This window comes from Phalaenopsis equestris, unplaced genomic scaffold (genome assembly GCF_001263595.1).
Source record: "Phalaenopsis equestris unplaced genomic scaffold, ASM126359v1 Scaffold198954, whole genome shotgun sequence".
Lineage (NCBI taxonomy): Eukaryota > Viridiplantae > Streptophyta > Magnoliopsida > Asparagales > Orchidaceae > Phalaenopsis > Phalaenopsis equestris.
The window spans coordinates 109,565-135,373 of NW_018218850.1; the positions used below are offsets into that span (position 1 = coordinate 109,565).

General features: G+C 34.6%; 1 protein-coding gene across 1 annotated transcript in view; it reads right to left on the reverse strand.

Moving 5' to 3' along the window:
• Positions 1-25,809, reverse strand: part of LOC110035671 (3-phosphoinositide-dependent protein kinase 1-like) — a 70,674-nt gene that overhangs the window by 42,277 nt on the left and 2,588 nt on the right. Inside the window, exons 2-6 of the mRNA XM_020739940.1 lie at positions 14,004-14,184; positions 13,791-13,843; positions 13,598-13,699; positions 13,431-13,536; positions 13,282-13,360 (exon numbers count right to left, since the gene is read on the reverse strand). Coding sequence (XP_020595599.1) covers positions 13,282-13,360; positions 13,431-13,536; positions 13,598-13,699; positions 13,791-13,843; positions 14,004-14,184 — 521 coding nt within the window. The remainder of the gene's footprint in view (positions 1-13,281; positions 13,361-13,430; positions 13,537-13,597; positions 13,700-13,790; positions 13,844-14,003; positions 14,185-25,809) is intronic.

Sequence of the window (25,809 nt, forward strand, 5' to 3'; positions counted from 1 at the left end):
AGTGTGTGTGTGTGGGTGGTGTGTGTGTGTGTGTGTGTGTGTGTGTGTGTGTGTGTGTGTGTGTGTGTGTCGATTTCCCATTGTCTGCTGATCACTGGTGGACACAAAAGGCCTTCAAAACATTAACTTCCTCTCTAAGGCTTTCTTTATCAGGTACCTTGTATTGCATAGCCCCTTTTATATGGCAAGGCCTTCAAAAGTTAGTGAAAAGCTTACATATCATGATTCATCAAATATGAAAAAAGCTACATTGATTCTGCTATATTGAGCTAAGGGGAAGTCTTGAAAGCTTTCGTATCAATGTTTGATAGTATAATGCAATGGGATTTAACGAATGGTCATGTGTGTGTTTTATTTCTTTTATTAGAATTGTCATTGATTCCTATGGAGTGAGTTTTTAAACTGGCAAAGCCCCTTTTTTTCAGTAATTACTGATTTTAATCTTATTAATGAGATTATTATTTGTGCTTATAACACTATCATTGATGCGCCGACAAAATTTGATGCATCTCTTAAGTTTTCTAATATAATTTTCTTATTTGGGTTTAATTTATTTAAACACTAATGCCAACCATATGAATGAGACTGAACTCACACTTTCCTAATAGTAAGGCGCATTGTTTGGCTGTAGCCTGGATGAGAATATTGAGTGTTGATGTTAAATTGGGAGCAGGTCATCTAAACCCCATTATAATGATTCCAAGTTGCAGGCAAGGGTGGACTTGAACGTCACCCATACTTGTGACAGTTATTGATTCTGGAATTGTATGGCGAATTATTGACATGAATATCTGTTGGTATTTTTATCTTATGTAAGAGATTTGAGTGGTATAAATGTATGAAGGAATGTTTAGGTGTTCTATATGTAAATACATAAGAAGTGTCCTTAAATGCTAGCTTTGATCCTATTATGTACCCTTCTGTAGGGCAGCCCGGTTTCATCAATTGAACAACACGGATTTTCTGTAAATATCTGCAATGAAATTTCACAAGCAATAATCTGCAACGCAGTTCCCTTCTCGTCGAATTTAGAACAACAATGTAGAAAGTATTTGAAGTTTTTTCATATGCTTTATTTGGATCCATGATGGTTGCAATGATTGATATCTACTTGTTATTTATCAATTTTTTATGTGATTCTGTTATGAAGAATATTAATATGAACCGAGTATGCGCTCATTTGTAGATAATCTTAAGCAGTGACTATGTGGTTAGCAGCATATAAAATGCTTGGAATGCAGGCTTTAGTTTTCCCAAATTTATACATAGCATCCAAACCTTATTTTTTACATTTACTCCATTCAAATCTTTCAAATCACATTTTGGATCCACCCATTGTACCTAAGCAGATTGGAAGTCGGGTGCAACTGCTGTTTTTGAGTGGGCAGTTTGGACGGCCACGTAAATTTGTTGTCAGCAATCTCTGGATCTACACTTTGGTAAGTTTACTTTTTACATTTCCTTATTTTTTGGACTGATCGATTCTATTTTTTAAAATGCAGAAGAATGAGTTCCAGACACTACGGGAAGGTCGAGAAAGTGATGTGTCATTGCGGACTACCGTCGTTGCTGTTAACGTCACGCCAGGCACGTAGCTACGGGAGGCAATTTTACAGGTGCCCGCGTTGGGGACAAGGACCTGAAGACTGTAAATTCTTTAGGTGGACGGACAATACAACTGTCTCTACAATATCCCAATTGGACACAGGTACTAGGAGTTCGAGAGTACCACAACAGGAGACCACCGCATATGGTTCGAGTTCTTCCGTGTATACCGCACCCCATTCAGACACGCTTGCTCGGGGATCTGAGGTATCAGAAACGGGCAACATTCGTCATGATGTGGCTTTACATGTTAAACTTAATATTGTCATATTTTTCCTTGTAATTTTAACGTGTTATTTCTTCTTTTTTTTGGGGTCTTTCTATAATCCATATTAGAGATCCAGAAATGTGTATTGAACTTTCCTTTATATCAATATGTTTTGTTGATGTAATCATAACCTTTTTGAGTTATATAAATATTATTAAACTTTTTTTGCAATTTCATTTCTACACATTTGAGAAAATAACATTCTGCACACAGATTATTCATTCAACTCAAAAAATTTACAAATAAGTTGTTTACAAAACGCACAAACCAAACAGCTGAACTGCTTATTCAGACCAGGGGCAAAAGGGTCAATTTTTCACAATCAGCTGTTTTCCAGACGCGTTAACCAAACAGTCAGACAGCTTATCCGGATCAGCTGGTCATCAGCAGATTATCAGGATAAGCTGCTTATCAGCAGAAGCTGGATAAGCTGCAGCTGCCCCAAACAGACCCTAAGCTGGCTTGCTGTTTGAGGTCGCTTATTCAGAACAGCTTACTTGGAGCTATTGTTGAATAAATGACCATTTTGTCCATGTTTGGTTAAGCAGTTTGCAACAGAATTGTTTATGAAAAATAATAGATAAAACAGATGTCTCAAACTATTACAGTTTAATTGCAAAACTTAAAATATATTGCGCACCATTTCCTGAGTATCAAAAGAAATAAAATAAGAAGAAATACAATTACAATTATAAGTAAGAAATTAAAACGTTCATTTTAAAACTCTGACGTCATCTGTCCTTGGCGGCACTGTCCTCGTGGGAAACCATCGTAACACAATCACTGTCGGCATGAAAGTATGTCGAAATGTCGGCCCAACAGAAGAGACCGTATCTTGCTGAAACACTCCTCTCACAACCGTAAAACTATCTCCCACTGCTATGAGGCTGGCGTGACATAAGGGAACCGGTAGTCTGCAGTAACACAACACAAATCAGGAGGTCCCTGAAATCCTAGAGCTCATGCTGCTACTGAGATAAAACAACCAAAAAATATAATTTGTCAGATCATAAAATTAAATTAAGCTTTATATGTGAGAACCGAATAAAAGGAAAATCAGTTCGACTGAAGTACGCAATTATTTTCCATCATCCATCACTAACCTCGGAAATTACCTCCAATCTTTCAACCTACCATTCATCTTGAGCATCGATTGTTCGTTTAACGGGATCCACTCCAACCCTGTGGATCCACATTTGAGCTCCTTCTAACTTTTTCACTCTTTCAATTGATCCCATTTATTTTTAAATTTGAGTATGTCGTAATCCATCCCTGCCAATTCTTTGAACCTTCTAGCAATATTATGTCAATCTTCCTTACTGAAATACGTGGTCAGTTCTATTTCTTTAATACATAGATCGCAAAAAATATTTGTTACTTCTTTATCCCACATAGCAGACAGTCCCCCTTCAGCCGCCTTAAAATGTTGGAACTATATGGAACAAAGCAAAATAAGTGCTTGCATTACCCGATACACAGCATTTCCACAGTGTTGTAATTTCCTCATCAAAACAAAAAATAAAAGTACACAAAAGAATTATGTGGTTCGGTCAAAGAACTACATCCACAGTAAGGCATCGAACATGTTTAATTATGCAATTGTGTAAGGTTACATAGTTATGAATCTCAAGGGAGAACACTACAACATGCTCTCAGCTAACCCGATACAATCAGTTTTTCATATGTTTACTCCCTTTTTTCCCCTTGATGATAATAAAAGTACCTCAACTAACAAATAAAAGTAGCTCAACTTGAACCAATGTCGAGCATATTCATTTTTGATTTCACTGCATTCAATGAAAGAGATATTCATGAAGCTATTAGAGGCTTCATCCTGTTGTTGTACCAAAAAGAAATGTTGCAATGTCATGTCGTTTTAAATCTGATATAAAAATAGCTGATGCATTCTTTTGATCCTCATTTTGATAGCTATAAAAGTGCGAAAAATGATTGTAAACATGAAGATGATCTTTTTCCTTGCTACTGCTATAAAGTGGAAAAATGATCGTCAAGTTACTCATAGATAGCAATGTCAATGCTCAAGCTAAAATATAATATCGCACTAAATTAAATCCAATTATATTGAAGGATTTCTACTCCCTGCTACATAGCAAAGAGTGTATAGAAGGATTTCTACTCCCTGCTACATAGCAAAGAGTGTAATTTGTCAAATAAATCCACCAAGATCACACAACACACAACCTTACCATCTTATAAAAATAAAGGGGAATTTTGCAATTCAAGAAATTCAAGCAAGAACTTGTCCAACAATAAGAATTCCAATACCAGTGTTACGCCCAAAAGTAAAACAAATATGGTCAGTCAAATATGCAATAAAAAGCTCATTATGCCTACCAGTGCTGGCACAAATATAATTTTCGATACAAACCTTCAGCCAACCCTCAAGCTAAACTCTCACCCTACATGACCCTAAACCATAGCCGCAAGAGTGAGAATTAATAACTCTGGCGCAACAGCACATCTCACCCTACATTTCAGCAACCTACAATTAATAGCACCTTACCAAGGTTCTGATCAAGTTCTTGTCAGAAATGGAGAACAAACGGACAAACACCTTACCATGATTCTGATCAAGTTCTTGTCAGAAATGGAGAACAAACAGACAAACACCTTAAAGCTAAAATAGCAACAACTTGTTTTATGACTGGAACTAAACACCAACACCAAAAAGTATGATAAAACAAATTGCATTAAAGAAATACTATGCAAATTGATAAGCAATTTCAGCCAAAAGTATGACCACGCGATTGAGTGGTATGTATGTAATTGCCCCATTATATTATAACTGAACTTTGCAATTTCAATGAAGCCGTGAATCAAAGCTTCCTTTTTTTTTTCTTTTGGTTTTATAGAACATATATGTACCCATTTTTATGCAATGTAATGAATATCAACTCAACATCATAAATATCCAAAAATCTGAGGCAATCAATCCCTGTATGTATGTAAATGCCCCATTAGAAGCACAAATTTGATTCCCAACAAGTGAACCAACGTAAAACCAAAATTCGCAAACATTCCAGCATTCCGAAGCATAAATTTCAACGGGAAAGTTTACGCTCTTTCAAATAACCACTTCATAATTGAAAATCCAACATTCCGAAGCATAAATTTGCAATAGTTAAACGATCATAGGAACAAAAAATACCACAGAATTCCTTAGACCGAGAGATTAGTCGAGAGAGTGAACAGAGATGAAGAATAAGCGAAAGGAACTCTCATGTGTCTGGGGCAATAAGACAATGATTCCTACTAGAAAGATTGGAAGCCACGGTCTGCACTGACCTCTCATGCCCTAGTAGAAAGAGAAGGAGAAGAGAAAAAAGGATGCGAGTGTGAGAGAAGTTTCCTACACTTGAGAAGGCACAATCGGTGAAAATAATACCTTATGTGCGCCGAGCTGAGGGTCGATTCTCCTCGAAAGAGTGAAGGAGAGGGAGATCTCGGAAGGGGCAACAAAGGAATTTTGCCCTAAACGCGAAACTCATACACGGGACACGGGGTTCTTCTGGCTTGCGAAGCTAATAAGAATATCGCGATATTCAAACATCGCGGCACCGAATCGTTCGGCAGAATGCGGGTTTCAAAAGGGACGGCGACATTTTAAAAACACCGCTGCATCCTATAAGCTGCCCCAAACAGGCACTAAATCTATTCTTATAAGTAGGGTTGTGATGAGTCGAGCATGAACGAGCTCAGGCTTTGCTCATGTTCGCCTAGTTCAAAGTAAATTTCTATATGAAATTGACTCGTGTGTGAAATTGCTCATGAACAGTTTGTTCATGTTTGACTCAATTTACATATTATTATTCGTGTTCTACTCGAAATTAGCCATTTAAATTAATTAGAAAAATAGATGTAAGGTGTCGGATTAAAACTTGCATCATTTATTTTAACCACATAACCACACAATTTATAGTGATTTAAACATAGATATAATTATACCATATAATATAATCTAAATAATACATATAATTTTTTTTATTTCGAGCTAAAATGAGTCATGCAAAAACGAAACAAGTGGTTGCTTGTATTCAGATCGTTTATAATTAGAGCTTAAAAGATTTTGCATGTTATGCTTGTTTAATGAACGATTCGAACATGAGCTATTCACAAAAGAACCTTTTTGATAAATCTATTTATTAGTGATAAAATGTTCATCCATTTTATAAAAAAAATATTAGCAATTAAAAAATCATAAGCTAAAATAAAATCTATAAAGTCTCTACCTCTTCATTAGTAACTTTAAAATCATAGCTCTCATAAAATGCTTCAAAAATCATCAACCAAATCTCCTCCAATAAATTTTTTTTCTTCAAGAAAGATATCTTTTATATTAATTCTTCTAGGTCATTTAAAAATTTTTCTTTTGAACATATATCCAAACCAACTTGTGGAGCTTAAGCAATAATAATATTAATGATCTTAATATCAACAACAAGTTATAGAGCTATAATCCTATCTTTAACTCTAGAACATTATCTTTCGAACTCTTATCTATAATTATATACACACCATTTCTAATATAACTCCCACCTGAAGACCAAAGCTTAAAATCTAAACTAGCAATCTCTTTAGCATTTTCTCGAAGGCTCCGTTTGAAGGAGCTTCGCCAAATGGTGAAGCTCATTCAAAAGTCTAGTTGCGTACAGGGCTAGTCATCTCCATTCTGATAGCCTAAAACCCCTTGAAAACTTAAAAACTCTATCATTAAACTACAAATATTTCTATCAAAAACAAAGTTTGTTGTCATTTTCCTCATTCAAATCCACTATTTAATACCTAAAATCCTAAAATTATTTTCTTGGGCAGGCTAGGGCTTCATCAAACCCCATCTTAAAAAAAAAATTCTAAAATATATCTAAAAAATTTCCTAAATATATTTAGACGCATCTCTCTAATAACTCCAGGGAACCTCACATTTCTTCTCAATTGAATTTTAAAGTTAGAATTATTACAAATAGGTTGGCCTGGGTTTTGACCTAAGCCGAGCCATTTGTTGCCTTGAATCTTAAAATCAATGTAAGCCCAACTAAAGTCTATACAGCATTCTTATGGATCTTAGGAAGAGATACAAATCATCTTTGGCCCCCATCAAGAGGTCCAATCAAAGAAAATAATAAATCTAATATTAAAGCTAAGAGTTTATAAGATTCTTAGTTAAAGAATTGTTTAATGACTTTTCATTTAAAGGTGATCATATGGTGGGTTTGTATTTTTAAGAGTTTTTGAAGTTATAGTACTTCATATTTATCTTTTTTATGATTTTATTGATGTACTTCGGTGAGAACAATAAAGAATTATGAATTGTTAGCTTGCAATGCCTTCTCAAGAAAAATCCTCTATTGCCATCGAACTAGCTTACCAATTTCTGGTAAACTACATGACCTCTTCTATCAAAAAAAGAGAGAGAGAATGGCTAAAGAATTCTATAAAGGCATAAGATGCCAATGAAAAGTGAATACGGGTGGTTATTCATGTATAACCAAATCCATTTTTCCATCTGCACACTTAGCCAGCCCTCGCCTATCCCATCTCTTTTATAAGTTTATATTATCTCATTGTAAAACCTTTATTTTTGACTGTTAAAATGAAAAGGAGTTTGATGTTGTTGTGATAATATGAGAAAGAAAAACTGAAGAGGATGTTGGCTTGATAGCTGCTCTCACAATGGAAAAAAATTTGGCGATCTCTTCCAATGTCATTATGATAAGTGATTAGATTCTTATTTTCTTTCTTTTTTTTTTTTGTAAAAACTTCATCTATTTCTTCTGAAGTTCCCCATCTATATTCATTTCTCCACAAAATAAAATATTTTTCCATAAGATTTACCCACAAAAATTTCACTAAAAGCTTATTTGAAGCTACCAACCAAATTTTCCAGCAAAAGACCTAGTTTTGTTATAGAAGTCAATTGGTGGCTTTAAAACCCTTAAAAATCCTTCAAAAAATCAAAATCGAACTACAATATGTTTCTATCACATTAAAAATTTTTCATCCATTTTCCCTCACTCTAATCCACTTTCAAATCGAACTACAATATGTTTCTATCACATTAAAATTTTTTCATCCATTTTCCCTCACTCTAATCCACTTTCCAAAATCTAAAAGCCTAATATTATTTTTTAGCCATGTCAGGGTTTCATTAGACCCAATCATTACGAAAATCATAACAAAATACCTGCTTTTCTTGGAAAATTTTAAAATTTCCCTGGAATATGTTTAAACTCTTCTCTCAAACAACTCCAACTGATCCAAGACCTGAGAAACACCTATTTCTCCTCAAATGAATTTTAAGTTGGACTTGCTACTCTCGGTTTGGACTGGGTTTGTCCTAGGCCGACCAATTTGTTAACTTAAATTTTAAGTCAGATTAAATATAACCAAAGCCTATACATCATTCCTAAGGATCTTGGGAAAGGGTCCAAAGCATCTTTGGCCCCCATCAAAAGATCTAAACATAGACCACATCATCAAGACATACCAATGTTGATACATTTGATCTCTATTAGCACTCATATGAGTATTGACTGTCTCATAAATAATACCAATGTCATTAGTTAGATCTTATAGTTATAAAGCTTATGATGGTTATACATATAATCATCTTTTCATTTCAATCAAAAACTGTCTTATCATGATAATAAATTATATTAGAAACTAGTTTCTTGAGCTCTAAAAGTTCAAAAACTTCTTATCAATTCAAAATTTAAGGCAACTGTAACCTTAACCAATTCAGAAAACCATTATACTGAGATGGCATATATGATTATTAATGTAAGGTTTTGTGATATATCAATGATCTCGATAATGATGAATAATTATCAACGATCAACCTCTTGATAAGCATAATCATGTGGTTGTACAAAAGATTATTCATGAATCCAGATATACATACAATGCCCAATCCTATTTTTTAGAATGAGATTTATTCTATTGCTATTTTATTGATACAAAGAACTTTATTAGAATAATCAACACATTTCAAGATTTTTGCAAGGTTCTTCTGCAAAAATATAGGTCATTTCTCGGGCTCCAAAAATCGCATGCTTCCTCAACAAAAAAAGATGGTTACCATTTTTACCACCATCATATGACTGGAATCATCAACGGCACTATTTTCAGATAATATATAATGCAATCCTAGGCCACCAAATTTTACATAATCTAATTAAGCCGCACATATTAATACGAAACAATTTTTTAACTATTTCCACGAGCCGTTCAATCAAAGAACCAGACATCTAAAAAATTAATTTTTCATCACTCTTCATAACGGCTCTATCATTCTCAATGATTTAAAAGGCATGTGAGTTGAGCGGGGCATTTTAGCTATATGGGGCGAGGAATAAGCCCCAAGGCATTAAACATAAACCCCACTTAATAAGAAAAAGGAATATAAATATTAAGAGAAAATAATAAACTATTTGTGCATAACAAAAAAAATTAAACACAAACAAAACAAGTCCTCTAGGAATAGAATCTTCAAGATGTTAGCAAAAAATCACCACAAAAAAGTAGAAACATATAAAACTAAGTAAACATGCTTGAGCCATAAAAATATATTTATGATCATTTGATCTCAATCCTTGAAGAAAATTAATTCTTCAAATTCATCATCAGAATCTTCTTATTCACCAATAGTTGTGTCAAAATCACAATTAGGTCATTCATATTTTCTGCATTCATTATTGACTTCATTGATGTCATCATCATGCTCAATCTCATGTGCATTCATAATTTATTTCTCTTTATTATTGTTACCTAAATTATAAACACAAACAAAATGACATTCGTAAATATTTAGAATCTTTTTTTTCTATAAGAAATTAAGAATGCATAATTATATAAAGAATAATTAAATGCAAATATGAAACATTCTTATTCTTTCATTCATCTTCTCCTGTGAGAATATGTTACAAAAATATTATTTCTTCTTTGTATAATATTTTGTGATTCTTCATTTATATTACTCATAGAAACATTTCTGATTACATGAATAGCAAATTCTTGTTCGTTTTCATTCATCCAAGAAGGTCCACTAAAAGCACTGGATCTCCTTTCTCAACAATCCGGTCATTATCAGAGTTTGTCATTTATCAATATTGGATTGAGCTCTTGTTTTCTTCTTATATTTTTCTTCCTCAATCTGGCATTATATTTTACATATATAAGAGCATTCAATCTCTCGTACTCCAATTTGTTCCTCTTCTTAGTATAAATCTAAGATAAAAAACATTATTTTTAAGAAGTGATTATAAAAGCAAATAATAATAATTTTAACTTAAGTTTTAAGTAAAAGAAAATTATTACCAATTCAAAAGTACTCTAATTTGTTTCACCACTTGATGAACCGTATGTAAGGCTAAAAACTCAAATAGCAAAATTTGTTAACTCGACGTTTTCCTACCAAATCTCATCCGCCAATCAACAGAAGATCTCAAATTTCTTGAGTCTATAACAACTCTACTCCCAAAGTCTTCTATTAAGTCATCATACAAGTCTAGTTGAATATCAGCTCTAAGAAGATCTTCATAACTCAACATTCTTTCTATACAACCCTTCTTTACCTCATCATCATTAGAAAAATTATCCTCAAAGCAAAATTGAGGGTTTAAGTAATAAACAGTTGCATGTAGTGATTTATGAAATTGGACTTCCCATCTTGCGTCAATTTTCCTCCAAATAGATCCATACTTAATTCCATTATGTCCACAATTAAAAGCAATATTTTTCTTTTGTTGAATCCATTAACTCATAAATATAACTCATGTTTGGTCGTTCTTCCGAGTCAACTTCTCTTAGAACATTTACAAGCAGCACACTTTTAATAAAATAAGCAAGATGACCCCAGAAATGTGGATCAAATATAATAACAGCTCGAGCTTTTATACCTTTCATTTTCTTGGCCCATTGACTAGAACACCAAGCTTCTAAGGAGAACTTTGTCTGAAGTGGTTGCTTTTACTTGTAAATGCTTTGAAGAGTCAAATATGTCATAACAAACCGTGTGATAATTGGACAAATGAATTCCCTCTCCTTTGTAAAAGATCTCATTAAACCAAGAACCTATGTGTGCCCAAAAATGAATTTAAGAACTTTTTTTACATTTGCAAGTGTGTTTTTGAATATTTAACTTTCTAATATTTTCTAATATTAGGTCAATATAAAGTGTTGCACATGGTATCCAACAAATATGTTTTTCACTTCATTAACTTTTTACCCACATTCACATAATTGAATCCATTATCTGTGATAATTTGCACCACATTCTTTCTCTCACTTCCTCAATCATGTCATCCAAATATGTGAATAGTAACAGACCACTTTTTAGAGCATTAGAAGCATCCACAGATTTAAGAAATAAAGTCCCACCTGGACTGTTCAAAAGATAATTAATAAAAGTTTTACTTTTTTCATCTGTCCAACTGTCTAACATAATCAAGCAACCATATATACTCAATGTCTTCTTATGCTCCTCTAATATCTTATTGATTATAGCAACATCCTATGTAAATATCCAAGTTCTCAATTTATGTATTTTAGGCGGAGAAAAACCATGTCAAAAATTAGCAACAGCTTAAAACATAAACATGTAATATGGGACACTGACAACATTGAACGTCAATCTGGCTGAGTAGTAGAAGCTGCCAATTACCCTACATGGTTCTATTTTTCATCTTTTTTCCAATTGGAATTTTCAGTAGAATTCCTTGATTGTGATGTGGTGAAAGAATTCATTAGACTTCTAATACTATGTGGCCTCTGAGAGGAGTCAAATAATGTAGAGGTAGCATTTTCTCCATCACCCACATTTGTTGCACTCCCAATTCTTTCTTGCATCTCTCTTGAACTTCAATAGGGGCTTTAGTGCATGCTTTAATGCCCTTGTGTGTGCCGACAAGATGTTATTTCATCTTGTTTATTGTTCCACTACTCATTTGATTGCAAAACATATATATGAAACATTTGTCATGGGTATGCTTGTATACTGTCATGCAAAATTATTCTTCATAGAGCAATTACTACCGGCCACACAATCCTCCCCTTCCATTACAAGTTAATAACCAACCTAACACACTAAAAAAAACAGCATTAAATCTTTAAAACACTCAAAATTTTAAAAAATAATCTTTAGAAGGATTAAAATTATCAAATCTTACTCCTGTATACTTTAAAAAAAATCGTTAACATGAAAGAAAAAACATTTTGGTTCATTATAGAGTAAAATTATTGTAGCGAAAGTAAAACTCACTACAGCTACAGTGAAATGATCAATTAAAGACTTGCAAAGGATTAAAAATCTTAAAACAATCAAAATAACTTGTCGGGTTGTGAGTGGCATGCGGGAAGAAGAAGATGCAGACGATGCTGGTGCGGGAGAGGGAGATGGAGGAGACGTAGCGTGCGGGAGAAAGAGACGCAACGTGTGGGAGAAGGAGACGCAGCGTGCGCAACAGACGTCGCAGATGAACCTACGTGCGGGACAAAGCAGACGGTTCTACTGCGGAATGAAGCAAGTGGTCCTACTGCAGGGCAACGAAAAGGGCTATGGGAGATGACTGCGAGCAGTAGAAGCTTGAATCACATAGGTATGTAGAATTAAGTAATTTTTTGCCTTTTTTACTTGATTATAAGGCGAGGTGTATGCCTGTAAGACGCGAATTGCGCTCTAGACTTTCCCAGGCATAAGCCCTGCGAGATTTGTGCCCCCCTCGTGGGTTTGGGGCAACTTGCCTTACGCCTCACCAAGGGACACGCCCCAAAAATGCCTTTCTAAACAGAGATCATTCCCACAAAACTTTGTAAAATACACGAATAATATTTCTAAACTACTCCAGTTTAGATTAGTTTAAAACTTTATTTAAATTTTATTTTGTTTAATTATTAGGCTTATCTTATTTTTTTTAAGAGATGACAGAATTTTATAGAATATATAGGTTTAAGTTTTGAATTTTAGTTAGACTTAACTTGTTACCCTATTTCTATAAATAGAGACTAAATGGATGTTATGTAGATTATTAATTAATTATTAAATAAAATATGAACAAATTCCACCCCAATGTTCAACTTCTCTTTTGATTGATGGTCTCTCTCCCCTCCCAAGAAATATTTCTTTCCCTCTCCACCCATCGATCTTCTCCTTTCCACTCATGATGTTATCCCTTTTCGAATCAAACGTCTCCCACATATCAGCATTTACATAATTCTATAAAATGAGAAAATAAAGTTCGGTTCCTTCTACAAGCAGTGCTCCTTCCTTTTCAACGTTATTTCTTTTCTAAGGGAAGAAATAAAGTAATTCAAGAAAGGCATTCAAAGAACAAAGGAAAGAAGTCTATCAGTTATGAGCAGACAAACTATAAGGATCAGAACACTATTCTTACCCACCACTTGCTGGAGAAGAATTGAGAACTTCAGGAGGGATATATGCAGCTGTTCCCACAAAAGTGCATGCCTTATCATCTGTAAAAAGAGTAATACTAAGAAAATTACTTAATTATCATATTAAACTCAAAACACATTGCCAAATTACATGTCGTATTAGGAAGGACTGTAAGTTTGCTCGTCATTGTTGGCTTTACGCTACCAAAATCAGCAACCTTAACATGTCCATCTGCGGTGAGTAGCAAATTTTCTGGCTGGCATTTAGAGATTAATTAGTTATTGAAGCAACCAGAGTTACAACGGTATTAAATTTACCTTAATATCACGATGAATTAATCCAACACTATGTATATATTCCAAAACATCAACAACTTCAGCTGCATAAAAACGAGCCTCGTCCTCAGAAAGACAACCTTTCTGCGGCATTGCAAACATGTCAAAAAGCTAAGAGAACTATTAATAAATTTATAATCTAAGAAAAATTATGTCTGAAAGCTCAAAACTTTACCCTTGTTATTTGATCAAACAGCTCACCACCCTCACAAGATTCAAGGGCCATGTCTGCAAAAGGCATAACCCGAGCATAAGTCAAATATAGAAACCAACCCATATAATTGCAAAAGCATGGGCTCAGATCTTAGATGTACATGCTAAATTTTCATGAAAATTTAAAAATTCAATGACCATGGAAAATGAATGCTTAAAAGGTACTACTACTTACAAAGAGAGTAAGTGTCTTGAAAAGTAAAATATAGCCTGATGACACCGGGATGATCCAATTGATCAAGAATAATCCTCTCCAGCTTCACATAAGATATTTTATTTTCTTTAGCAATGAACTTCTTGTCCATTATTTTCAAAGCATAAACATTTCCGGTATCATTCTTTTTTGCCCTCACAACCTGAATTTTAAGACAGATGAAAGGATGGGGCAAGGTTTAAATATATTTGAAGTGTAGCCAAACCGTTATTCAGTGACCAAAAGCAAGAGAAAAACTGCACTAAACTACTGTAAATCAAAATAATACACCATATAGTACACATTCCATGCAATATGGCTTGTCTATCAATTATACATGCGTTAATAATTTGCTATGTTCTTCTTTTTTGCAAAAACTGAAGTGACTTGCTGGCTGATTTTAAACAGTTCAAATATCAAAATAAGGAGTCACTTGAAACTGCAATGAGACGCCATAAAGAATATCAGTATTGCAAGGACTACAATCTTTAATAATGCCCGTAAAGATCCAAGGAGAATCATATTTATTGGTTCTATCAAAATCCTATTGGACAATTAGATGTATTGCATCAAATATTCTTGAGGTTGCTGGTTTGCTATTCAAAAAGATTCTCAACCATCGGCAATTTGCTTCATTAAACCGATCAAAATGAACCCAATGGTCTAGATTGTTGCAATCACTCAACAATCATGCTACTTGTCATGCTACTTGTTGGCCTTACGTGGAATAGAAAATGATGTGTGATGTAGAAACATCACATTCATCAACTGCATTCCATGCAAATGCTCATAACATATCAATTTAGGTATTAAACTTATTTAATTATATTATACATTTTTATATATGTTGTATAGAAAATGGTCTTAATACTAGAACTAGATGAAAATATCACACTAAATAAGACGCAATGGAGAAAAAGGATTCATGTAGCCGACCACACATAGTTAGATTAAGGCTTTGTAGTTGTTGTTTTATACATTTTTATATATGTAATAACGAAAAATAATTTCTTACTACAACGACAACAAGACGTTATCCCTCTAAATGGGATCGGCTGTATGATCCTTTTCTCTATTGTGTTCTATTGAGTGTCATACTTTTATTTAACTCTAATAAATTAAGATCAATTTTTATACAATAAGCACAAGTCTTATTAGGTCTACCTCTACCTTTTTTAACATAAATCATATCTAAGAAAAATTTACTCTCCTAACAGCCATCAAATGGTCAACGTTTAATGTGATCAAACCAGCTAAGACGACTTACTCTAATCTTTTTTGTCACTGAAGCTACTCCAACCAATTCACAAACATATTCGTACCTCATTTTGTCTTTAAATGTAAAGCCACTCATCCCACTGAGCATTCTCACCTCAACAACACTAAACTTTATGCTTCTCTTTTATTAGACAACATTTTGTGCCATAAAGCATTGCAGGTCTCACCACCATCTTATAATTTTTTTTCTTAAGGGCACGTTTGGTCAACTTATTTGGTGCAGTATATTTTGAACATGCCAACTAAGACTTTTGGTTGCTGCGGGGCTACAGTTTATCCTAAAAATTCAATAATAATTCGTGTTAAACGTGGCCAAAGGATCGACCTTGTAGCCCACAATTCTTTGTGTATGTATTGCCCCACCGCCCCTCTCAACTCAGTGGTCCGCTTTCTCGTGTTTCTTCTGCCCTAAGTGCCTCTCTGCCTCCCTCGATCGCTCTCACGAACCCTAAGTACCTCTCTCTCTCTCTCTCTCTCTCGCGTTTCCCTCTTACATCTCTCTCGTTTTTCTCTATAGCCTCTCACCACCTCTCTCTAGTGGTTGTCTTCTCTTCCTCTTCCCTCTGATCTCTAGTTACTATTCTTTGTACGTAATTCCTGCGCTCACTTTCGATGGAATGGCTTTGTCTTTGCGATTTTTTACTTTTTCATTTACAGTTTGTTGTGAGAAGTTCGTGATATTTGCGATTTGTGACTTTCTGATTTCTCATTTGTGATTTGTGCTTTGAGATTTAAGATTTGAATTTTACGAAAAAAATGAAAAATGTGGAACCACTCATTTTTTGAGTGGGAATTCGGAGAATAGATGAAAGAGTGTGCTTGATTTGTATATAGCAATGTTTGGGGTGTCATGTAAGTAACAGGATGAAATGTTGAATATGGGATGACCTTTATCATTACCTCCACTAATTTTTTAGTGGGAATTTGAAAAATGGATGAAATAATAATTTGTACATAGCATTGCTTTGGGTGCCACGTATGTAATTGTCTCAATTCAAAATTACATACAGTTTTTATTGTTTTGTTTGCGCGAGAATCTAAAAAATGAATGAAAGAGGGTGTTTAATTTGTAGATAGCAACGTTTCCGGTGCCTTGTATGTAATTGCCTCAAATGAAAAATATGGGATGGGGTTTTATTACTACCTTTAATATTTGAGTGAGAATTTGAAAAATGGATAAAATAGGGTGCTTGATTTGTACATAGCATTGTTTTGGGTGTCTTGTATGTAAATGTCTCAATTCAAAATTACGAAATGTTTTTATATTTGATGTTTGACCGAGAATTTGAAAAATGGATGACACAGGGTGTTTAATATGTAGATAGCAACGTTTCGGGTGCCTTGTATGTAATTGCCTTAGGTGAAAATTATGAGATGGAGATTTATCACTATATTTGATGTTTGAGTGAGAATTTGAAAAATGGATAAAATAGAGTGCTTGATTTGTAGATGGCAGTGTTTTGCGTAAATTACATATAGGGCACTCAAAACCAATGCATTTATGCTTGAAACGATCAAACCTTTCATGTTGTTGATTGATGTCCTGGTGGTCGTGGGTGGTTTGGAGGAGGTGGTGTGGTGTCGAGGTCTTAGTGTGGTGTCGGTGTTGGTTTTTTGCTGATATGATGGTTGTGTGTTATTGATGTTGGTTGTAGGTTGTTTGAAGGTGGTGGTGTGTTGTGGAAGTAAGTGATGTGAAAGTGGCGGAGTGGTGTGGCGTGCTATTGATGTTGGTTTTAGGTTATGTGGAAGTGATGGTGTGTTGTGGAGGAAGGTGATGTGGAGGTGGTGGAGTGGTGTGGTATGCTATTGATGTTGGTGGTTGGTGGCATTGAGGTGATGGTGTGTAGTTTGGAGGTGGTGTGGTGTGGTGTGGTGTTGGTTATGAGGTAGTGTGATCTGTTGATAAATATGATGGTGGTGGTGTTGCAGATGTTTATTTTTGTGTGGAGGTGGTGATCGGTGTTAGCGTGTGGAGGGGGTGAACGGGGTTAAGGTGTGGGGGTGTGGTGATCGGTGTTAGCGTGTGGTGGAGGTGTTGTCGATGTTTAGGTGTGTAAAGGTGTTTGTGTGTGGAGGTGGTGGCAGTGGTGATGTGTAGGTGTAGCTTGGTGTGGAGAGGCATTGGTGATTATATTGTTATACTTCGCAATATATTATCTTATCTATTTCCCAAATAGGTATAGATTGTGATTGTCATAATGACTCTCAACAATTATATTTGAAGGCATCCTTTTCACAACGACATCAACTTCCGTAAAACAGACGAGAATCACGAGCATGTCCCTACTGAAGCATATGAGTACCGACTTGGACATTCTTTATCACATGTCGAAAATGATGTTCCTGAGACCTATTCTAAAAACGGGGAAGGTGCAAGAGAGGTGGCAAAAATGAGAGAATAAATTATAGATGCGATAGTTGGAGAGTGATTGAACGTAATTTTAATCTTTATGATATTATTTATTTTAATAGTTATTGAAGACATTCACTGTTTATTGTATCAGAATTTTAGACAGCTCATGTTTATTTATGTTCCTTATGTATTGGATATTTACTATTTTAGTTTTTTACACAATTTGTATGTATTTTCTTTCTTTTGCATTTTTTTTTCTTTTAGTGAGTTTTGGAAGTCAATGATGAGACATTTGACATTATGGGTTCTGCTGGATGGTTTGTATGTCGCTATTGGTTGGTGTCACATATGAAATCTTGATGAAGAAAACCAAGTTTCTTTTTTTTTCGGTGTTACGGTTTTTGCGGTTCTTTTGAACCTTTTTTTGGTGATATACATATGTTAAACACACGAGTTTGATATTATGTGGGTTAAAAGCAGCTAAAAATCTTTTTTTTGTAAGGTTTGTTTTCTTATAGTGACAGATTTATTGGTTTATATAATGATTTTTTTTTTTTGTAAGGTTTGTTGTCTTCTTATAGTGACAGATTTATTGGTTTATATAATGAGTTCTCTGAGACCTCACAGGTGCATAAAATCATAATTAATAACTTTTATTATCAATTTTTACTTGTGTTATGCCTAACAGTATATTTTTTGAAGCATTAAGGAAAAATGAGCTTAAGAATTTCTGATACCTCCAGAGGATTGCACTGCTACTGTGGACTTCAAATTTTCCTACTAATTTCACGTCAGCCACATAATTACGATAGAAAGTTTCACAGGTGCCCATGGAGTATCATGGAAATTTGTGACTATTTTCGGTAAGCAGATAGACTCGAAGATTCTATCGCCAAGAGTGATTGGGTGCCCATGACTAAGCAGATAGGCTCGAAGATTCACGTCAGCCACATAATTACGATAGAAAGTTTCACAGGTGCCCATGGAGTATCATGGAAAATTGTGACTATTTTTGGTAAGCAGATGGGCTCGAAGATTCTACCGCCAAGAGTGATCTGGCATGGAGAGTATCTCTGGAGGACTAATTAGCTCATGACATATGTCGTCTATGTTTTAAAAATAATATTATCATATTATTATTTTTTTTAATAATATTTCTCTTAATTTTAGTAGTCATGCTAGTCACTGTTAAATGAGGTGTCTATCTTTATTTTGTATATTTTGCACTGAATATTTGCTTTTAAAATATAGAATATATTGGTATGAACAAGTTTGTTGCAAAAAACATTACTATATAAAGATATAATGGTTATTTGTCCAGATACAACTACAACACAGTGTTTTCAAACTAGAGAAATCAAGCACACAGTAAGCTTATTCACAACAGCCTCTACGCAGCACTTACTGTGCAGCGGCTGCGCAACAGCTTATTATTATGCTGCAGCTTCCCCAAATAGACCCTAAGTCTAAGTGGTACTTTTCTATCACACAATATGCTCGATGTGTTTCTCAACTTCAATCATCTAACTTTAATTCTACTAATAACATCCCTATCTATATCACCCTCACTTTGAATAAAAGACCCTGGATATCTAAATTGTTAACTCCTAACAACTTGATCACCAATTGTTACAATCCCGCCACTATATCTAATACAACCAAAATTATATTTCACGTAGTCAGCTTTAGATCTACTCAAACAAAAGCCTTTAAACTTTAAATGTGACCTACATAAATCAAGTTTTTTCCTGAACTTTCTCTAGTCTTATCCATAAGAAGAAAATCAATAATGAAACGCATACACCAAGATGCACCTTTCTATATATTTCAGGAAGAGCATACATAATTAAATTAAAATGATATGAGCTTAAAGACAATCCCCAATGTAATACAACTGAAATAAGAAAATACATAGTTAATCTTTATTGTGTTTGAACACAAATAACAATCTAGTATTTGTATCTTTAATGACATGAATATAAGTAATATTAATATCTTTATTTTTTAGAACTCTCCAAATTACTTTTCTTATAACCTTTTCATAAGCTTTTTCTAAATCAACAAAAATCATATGTAGATCCTCCTTACTATCATTGTACTTTTCCATCAAACATCTCAATAAATATATAGCTTCTGTAGTAGACTTGCCCGGAATGAATCCAAACTAATCTTGAGAAATTTTTGCATCCCGCCATAATTTATGTTCAATTACTTGCTCCCATAACTTCGATGTAAGACACATGAACTTAATTCTGTTATAGTTACACACACTTGTGCATCCTCTTTATTCTTAAAAATATAAGACATGTTTGGATTTATGATTGACAAGTTTAATATGGAAGCTATACACTTATTGAGAGGTTTGGAGAAGTACAGAAAGAGTAAAAATGATCCACATATGAATTTAATTGATTTAGAAGAAGCTTAAAATAATATTTCAAGAGAAGTTCTTTGGAGAGTTCTAGAAAATAAAGGTGTTGATATGAGTTATATTCAAGTCCTTAAAGATATATATACTAGAGTTGTTACTAATGTTTGAATATAAGGAAAATTGACCAAGTAGTTTCCTATTTCAGTTGGATTACATAAGGGATCGACATTAAGCTAATATCTTTTTCTTTAGTTTTGGATGCACTCACTAAACATTTACAGGAGGATATGTGTTGGTGTATGCTTTTCGTTGATGATATCCTACTTGTGGATAAAGCTAGAGAAAGAGTTCAGGAAAAACATAAATTATGGAGGTCTACATTAGAGTCCAAAGACCTTCCTTTAAATAGATTTAAAATTGAATACATGGAATGTAATTTTAATAGAGGTAGATTTAGTGGCAGAGTTATAAGAATGGGTGACCAAATTATTAAAAGGTGTGAATCTTTTAGATATCTCGAGTATATTATTCAAAGTGATTGTGATATAGATGGAGATGTTATTAGTAGAATTCAAGTTGGATGATTGAAGTGGAGCAATGCATCGGGCCTACTGTGAGTTAGAAAGTACCGCTTAGACTTGCATAAAAATTTTATAAGATGTTGATGAGACCTACAAAGCTTTATGGTGCAAAATGTTGGTCATTAAAAGAGGAGCATAAAACCAAGTTAAGTATTGTTAAAATGAGAATGTTTAGGTAGATGAGAGGCTTGACACTTAGAGAAAAAATGCGAAACGAATATATTCGTGAAAGGTTGGTGTAGCTCCTCTGGCAGACAAGATTAGAAAGAGTTGTCTTAGATGGTTTGGTCACATTAAACGTCAATCGCCTGATCCGGTTAGATGTATGCTTAAAAAGACTTGGTTATGTTGGATAAAAAATTATCTTAATTTTTTAGAATTAAATGACAATATGACACTAAAAAGCACACGATGGAGACAAAGGATTTATGTAGTCGGTCCCGCTTGGTGGGATAAAGATTTGTCATTGTTGTTGTTGTAAACTCTTTCTCCAATTATGAGGCATATTTTTAAAAAAAAATATTAAAAATTTAATAAGGCAAAAGATTCACAGTGCTCCTAATTATTTCAACACTGTACTGAAATATCATCAGATTCTACTGTTTTTACAGATTTCATTTTATTTTAAATCTCCTCAACTTCTGTTTTACTAATGGAACGATCAAAAAAAATTATTATTATTTACAAAATTAAGATCATTAAAATTGATCGCATTTTCAGAATATTTATTAAGAAAATTATCAAAATATATTACCCAACTGTATTAATTATCTTCTTTTAAGAGAAATACATTTTGATTTATAACCTTATACACTTGAACTAAATATTTACATTTTTTATTTCTTAACTTAGCTAAAGTTTATTCATATATCTTCCACATTCTTTAGTATCTTATTAACTATAAAAATTATTAAAAATAAAATTCAATATCACAAATTATTTTCTTAGACTCCCTACATGCCATCTTATATTTTTCTCAATTCTCCAAGCTTCTACAATTAAACCAAATTTTATAACAAGGCTTTTTATTTTTTATAATTTATCATACATTATTATACCACCATTAATTTGTTTTATTCATAATAATTTTTCATCTGATTTTTCAAACACATCTTTTATAACTTGTCGGTTATTTTATGAGAGTATTAACTCTTCATGAATATCCTAAATCTTATCTTTAAGTTTATTTATAAAAATAATTTTATTTATCCTTTAAGTACCCCCATCTAATTCTATGATAATATTTTATTGTATATGTCATTTTTCAACACTTCATCTTAAAATTCTATAATTAATATTGCTTACTTAAATTTTCACTTAGAATAACTTTATAATGTTTATAATCTCAACGATCTATTTTTTTTTTCAAAAAAAATAATCAATGTGCTTTATTAGATCAATTTTTATAAGTGATAATATATTAATCTCTTTTCTTAAATAAAGTATTAACAATAACAAAATCATAAGCTAAAGCAAAATCATAAGCCCCACTATTGCCAGCATATGTTTCTGAAGCTACACAACTAGCAGTAGAGAGATCTTTCAGTTGAGGAGTTCACAACCTAATTTGACCACTTACAGCTAAAATGCAAACAAACAAAGCTAGAGGAACAGATGATAGCCAGATATCTTGGGGGTCCGAAGCCCGCCATCAGCAATGTGGTATAGTTATAGTCATACTAGATGCTATGGGGATGTCTATACATTAGCCTTGAAGGTGGAAAGAAAAAAAAATCGGCAACAACCATCTTTCAAGCAACAACCTACAGACAAGCTGTCACCTACAACTATTGCAACCGACAGGGATCTCCTAAGAGACAGGCAAGTCCGGACAGCGGAATGACAAGTGAAAGCGGAAAGAAACAGGAGAAGGGATACTCCAGCACGGTGTTGGTCAGAAAGTGCTACCGATGACACAGCTATGGCCACATTGCCTCCAGATACCCCATGAGCAGAGTAATCACACTCACAAATCAAGGCACCGTAGAAGAAATTAGCGATGAAGTGAAAGCCGAGGAATAGGGTGAGGAGTATCAGCTTCCCCCAACAGAAGGAGAGGCACTCGTGATTCGACGAATCCAACAAACCGAGGACACGACGGATTCGCAGTGGTTTCGCCACAACATATTCTACACCCGTTGCATAGTGAACGGAAAAGTATGCAGTCTAATCATCAATGACAGAAGCAACAAGAACGTGGCATCGATATAGATGGTAAAGAAATTAGGACTCGCAACACAGAAACATTCCTAGCCATATTCACTGATGTGGCTGAAGAAGGAGAATCGGGTCAGCATCGACTGTAGATGCTTGGTAGAATTTTCGATCGAAGGCCAATTGCAAGAATAGGTTTTGGTGCGACGTGGTCCTATGAATGTCTATCACCCCTTGTTGGAACAACCGTGACAATATGAACGAAGGACTTAGCACGACGGATATAAAACACGTATTCCTGCACCAAGAACGGGAAACGCATCACCCTCCTTCCTTCGAGGAATTCCGAGATCACAAGATCCCTTTTCAACAGAGCGGTGACAATGGAACCAGTTTTAGTGATGACACCAAACGGGAGGACAGTGACACCCACCCCCAAGGACAGATAAGGCTAAGGTTTGTCAGTTTGACACCGTATCAACAACACCACTGTCGTGCAAAAAGGGTATTCTAACTATAAGCTTGATTGAATCGATCATAGGTTACTTTGAGAAGATTCGCCAGTATAGATGCAGTGCACAACCTTAAAAAGACAGATCGATATGGGTATATGCTCACAAGTGAGAAAAGCTTCTCGGATACTTTCATAGTCAATATAGTCGCCAATGGGATCTGAGAACAGTCGGAGAGAACCATAAGCTTCGACGAACGAGGTTGACGCTCCATCCCCGAGGGACTGACGCGGTTGTTGTTTGCGCCCTTACACGGGCGCTGTTTAGTGCCCTTACATGGGTGTCGTTTAGCGCCCGATGCAGGCGCTCCATTCCTGCGGAGCAAAAGCCCTGCAATCCTTCGTGAGAACTCTTGTGGGGGTTAAAGGCTCCGCAATGTGTCGCTGGAACAGGTAGAGTGAGACGAATAGCGATCCCTCACGAAGAATAAAGGAGGAACGTGATAATTCGCGATCTGGGGAAGGGGTGCTGCTACACCTACGAAAGGTTTTTCTAGAACTTTTGTGTAGAAGTTTCTTTTAGGTCTATAATGTATGAGTCAATTCAGGTTGTCTTCAGTTCTCCTGTGTGCAGTTCATTTCCCCCTCTGTGAGTTGTATCCAAAGAGATGGAGGTGTTTTGACTGTATCTTTCTCCGAGGTGGTGATTGTATCATTCCCTTCTTACCTTCTCCAAACCTTCTCCTCCCCAATTCTCAGCTATCGAACCCTCCCTCCGTCTTGACTCCGTTCAAACTTGGCCCAACCAACCCACTAAAGATGTCGATCATCTACGATCCTTCCCACTTGCTGCCCCTACAGTTCCGCGTCTTTCCCTCGCTGGCACCGGCACTCTATGGTCGTCACCACCTCGGCTAGCCATCCTGACCCACCTTGTTGATCTCCACCATCCATTGAAATACATTTAGAAGTGTTTGCTTGTGTCTTTTGTGTTGTTATTTTCATTCGAGTCATGTTGTACTTCATATTGATATAAGTCTGTTTATGTGTGTTCCACTATTTTTCCTACTAATTCTGTTATCATAGACTCTACATATTGACTACGATAAAGAATGAGAAAATGCATGACGTTGAAATTGATTCATTTGATAATATTGTTTTTGTGCAAAAGATGTCAGGTGTTGAGCTTAAGGATGTTCCATGTTCTTCTATGCCATTGTCAACACCATCTCCACATGGTCAGGCTAACTTTATTCTCCACCACCAAAGTAGTTGGTGTTTCTAGAAGCCAACAAATCCTTTGACAAGTGTACAATATGCATCTACTAATATTTTGTGATATGTTCATGTACTAATTCCCCCTCACCACTACCACGGACATCACATTAAAACTCTTCAAAATAAGTTTCTTTCAGATAAATTGAATACAAGAACAACAAGAAAAGGAATTTATCCCACTAAGTGGGTTCGGGTACACGAATCTTTTTTTCTCCATTGTGTCCCATTGAGAGTCATATTTTTCATTTAATTCTAATAAATTAAGATCATTTTTATACAACATGCCCCAGTCAGTCTTTTTAGGTCTAAGTCTTTTTAGGTCTACTTATGACTTTCTTTAACATAAGTTGAATCTAAAACATCTACTCTCGTAACTGGATCATCAAATGGTTGACGTTTAATTTGACCAAACCATCTAAGATCATTCTCTCTAATCTTATATGTTGCTTGAGCTACATCAACCCGTTCATGGATACATTCATTTTGCATTTTGTCTCTAAGTGTCAAGTCACTCATCCACCTAAGCATTCTCATCTCAGCAACACTTAACTTAATTCTATGCTTCTCTTTTAAAAGCCAACATTCTGCACCATAAAGCATTAAAGGTCTCACCACCATCTTATTAAATTTTCCTTTAAGCCTAAAAGGTAATTTTTCTATCACAAAATAGGCCCAATGCATTTGTCCACTTCAACCATCCAACTTGAATTCTACTAATAACATTCTCATCTATATCACCATCAATTTGAACAATTTGAACAATAGACCCAAAGCGTTCATACCTTTTAATGATTTGATCACCCATAGTTACAACTCTACCACTAGATCTAATATTAAAATTACATTCCATGTATTCAGTTTAAGATCTTTAAAATCCAGACGGCGTATGTCAAAGGCCTTTAAACTCCAATGGCCTTTAAACTCCAATGTAGACCTCCATAATTAAGGTTTTACCTAAACTCTTTCTCTAGTCTTATCCACAAGAAGAATATAATCAGCTAAGAACATACACAAAGGTACATCCTTCTATTAAAGTCCAACATAAGCATCTATAACTTAAGCAAAAAGATATGGGCTTCAAGTCGGTCCCTGATATAATACAACTGAAATAGGAAAATACTTTGTTAATCCTCCTACTGTTTGAACACAAGTAATAGCTCTACTATATATAACTTTAATGACTTGAATATAAGCCATATCGACACTTCTTTTCTAAAACTCTCCAAAGAACTTCTCTTAGAGCCTTATCATAAACCTTTTCTAAATCAATAAAAATCATATATAGATCGGCCTAAGTCTCTCTACACTTCTCCATCAAA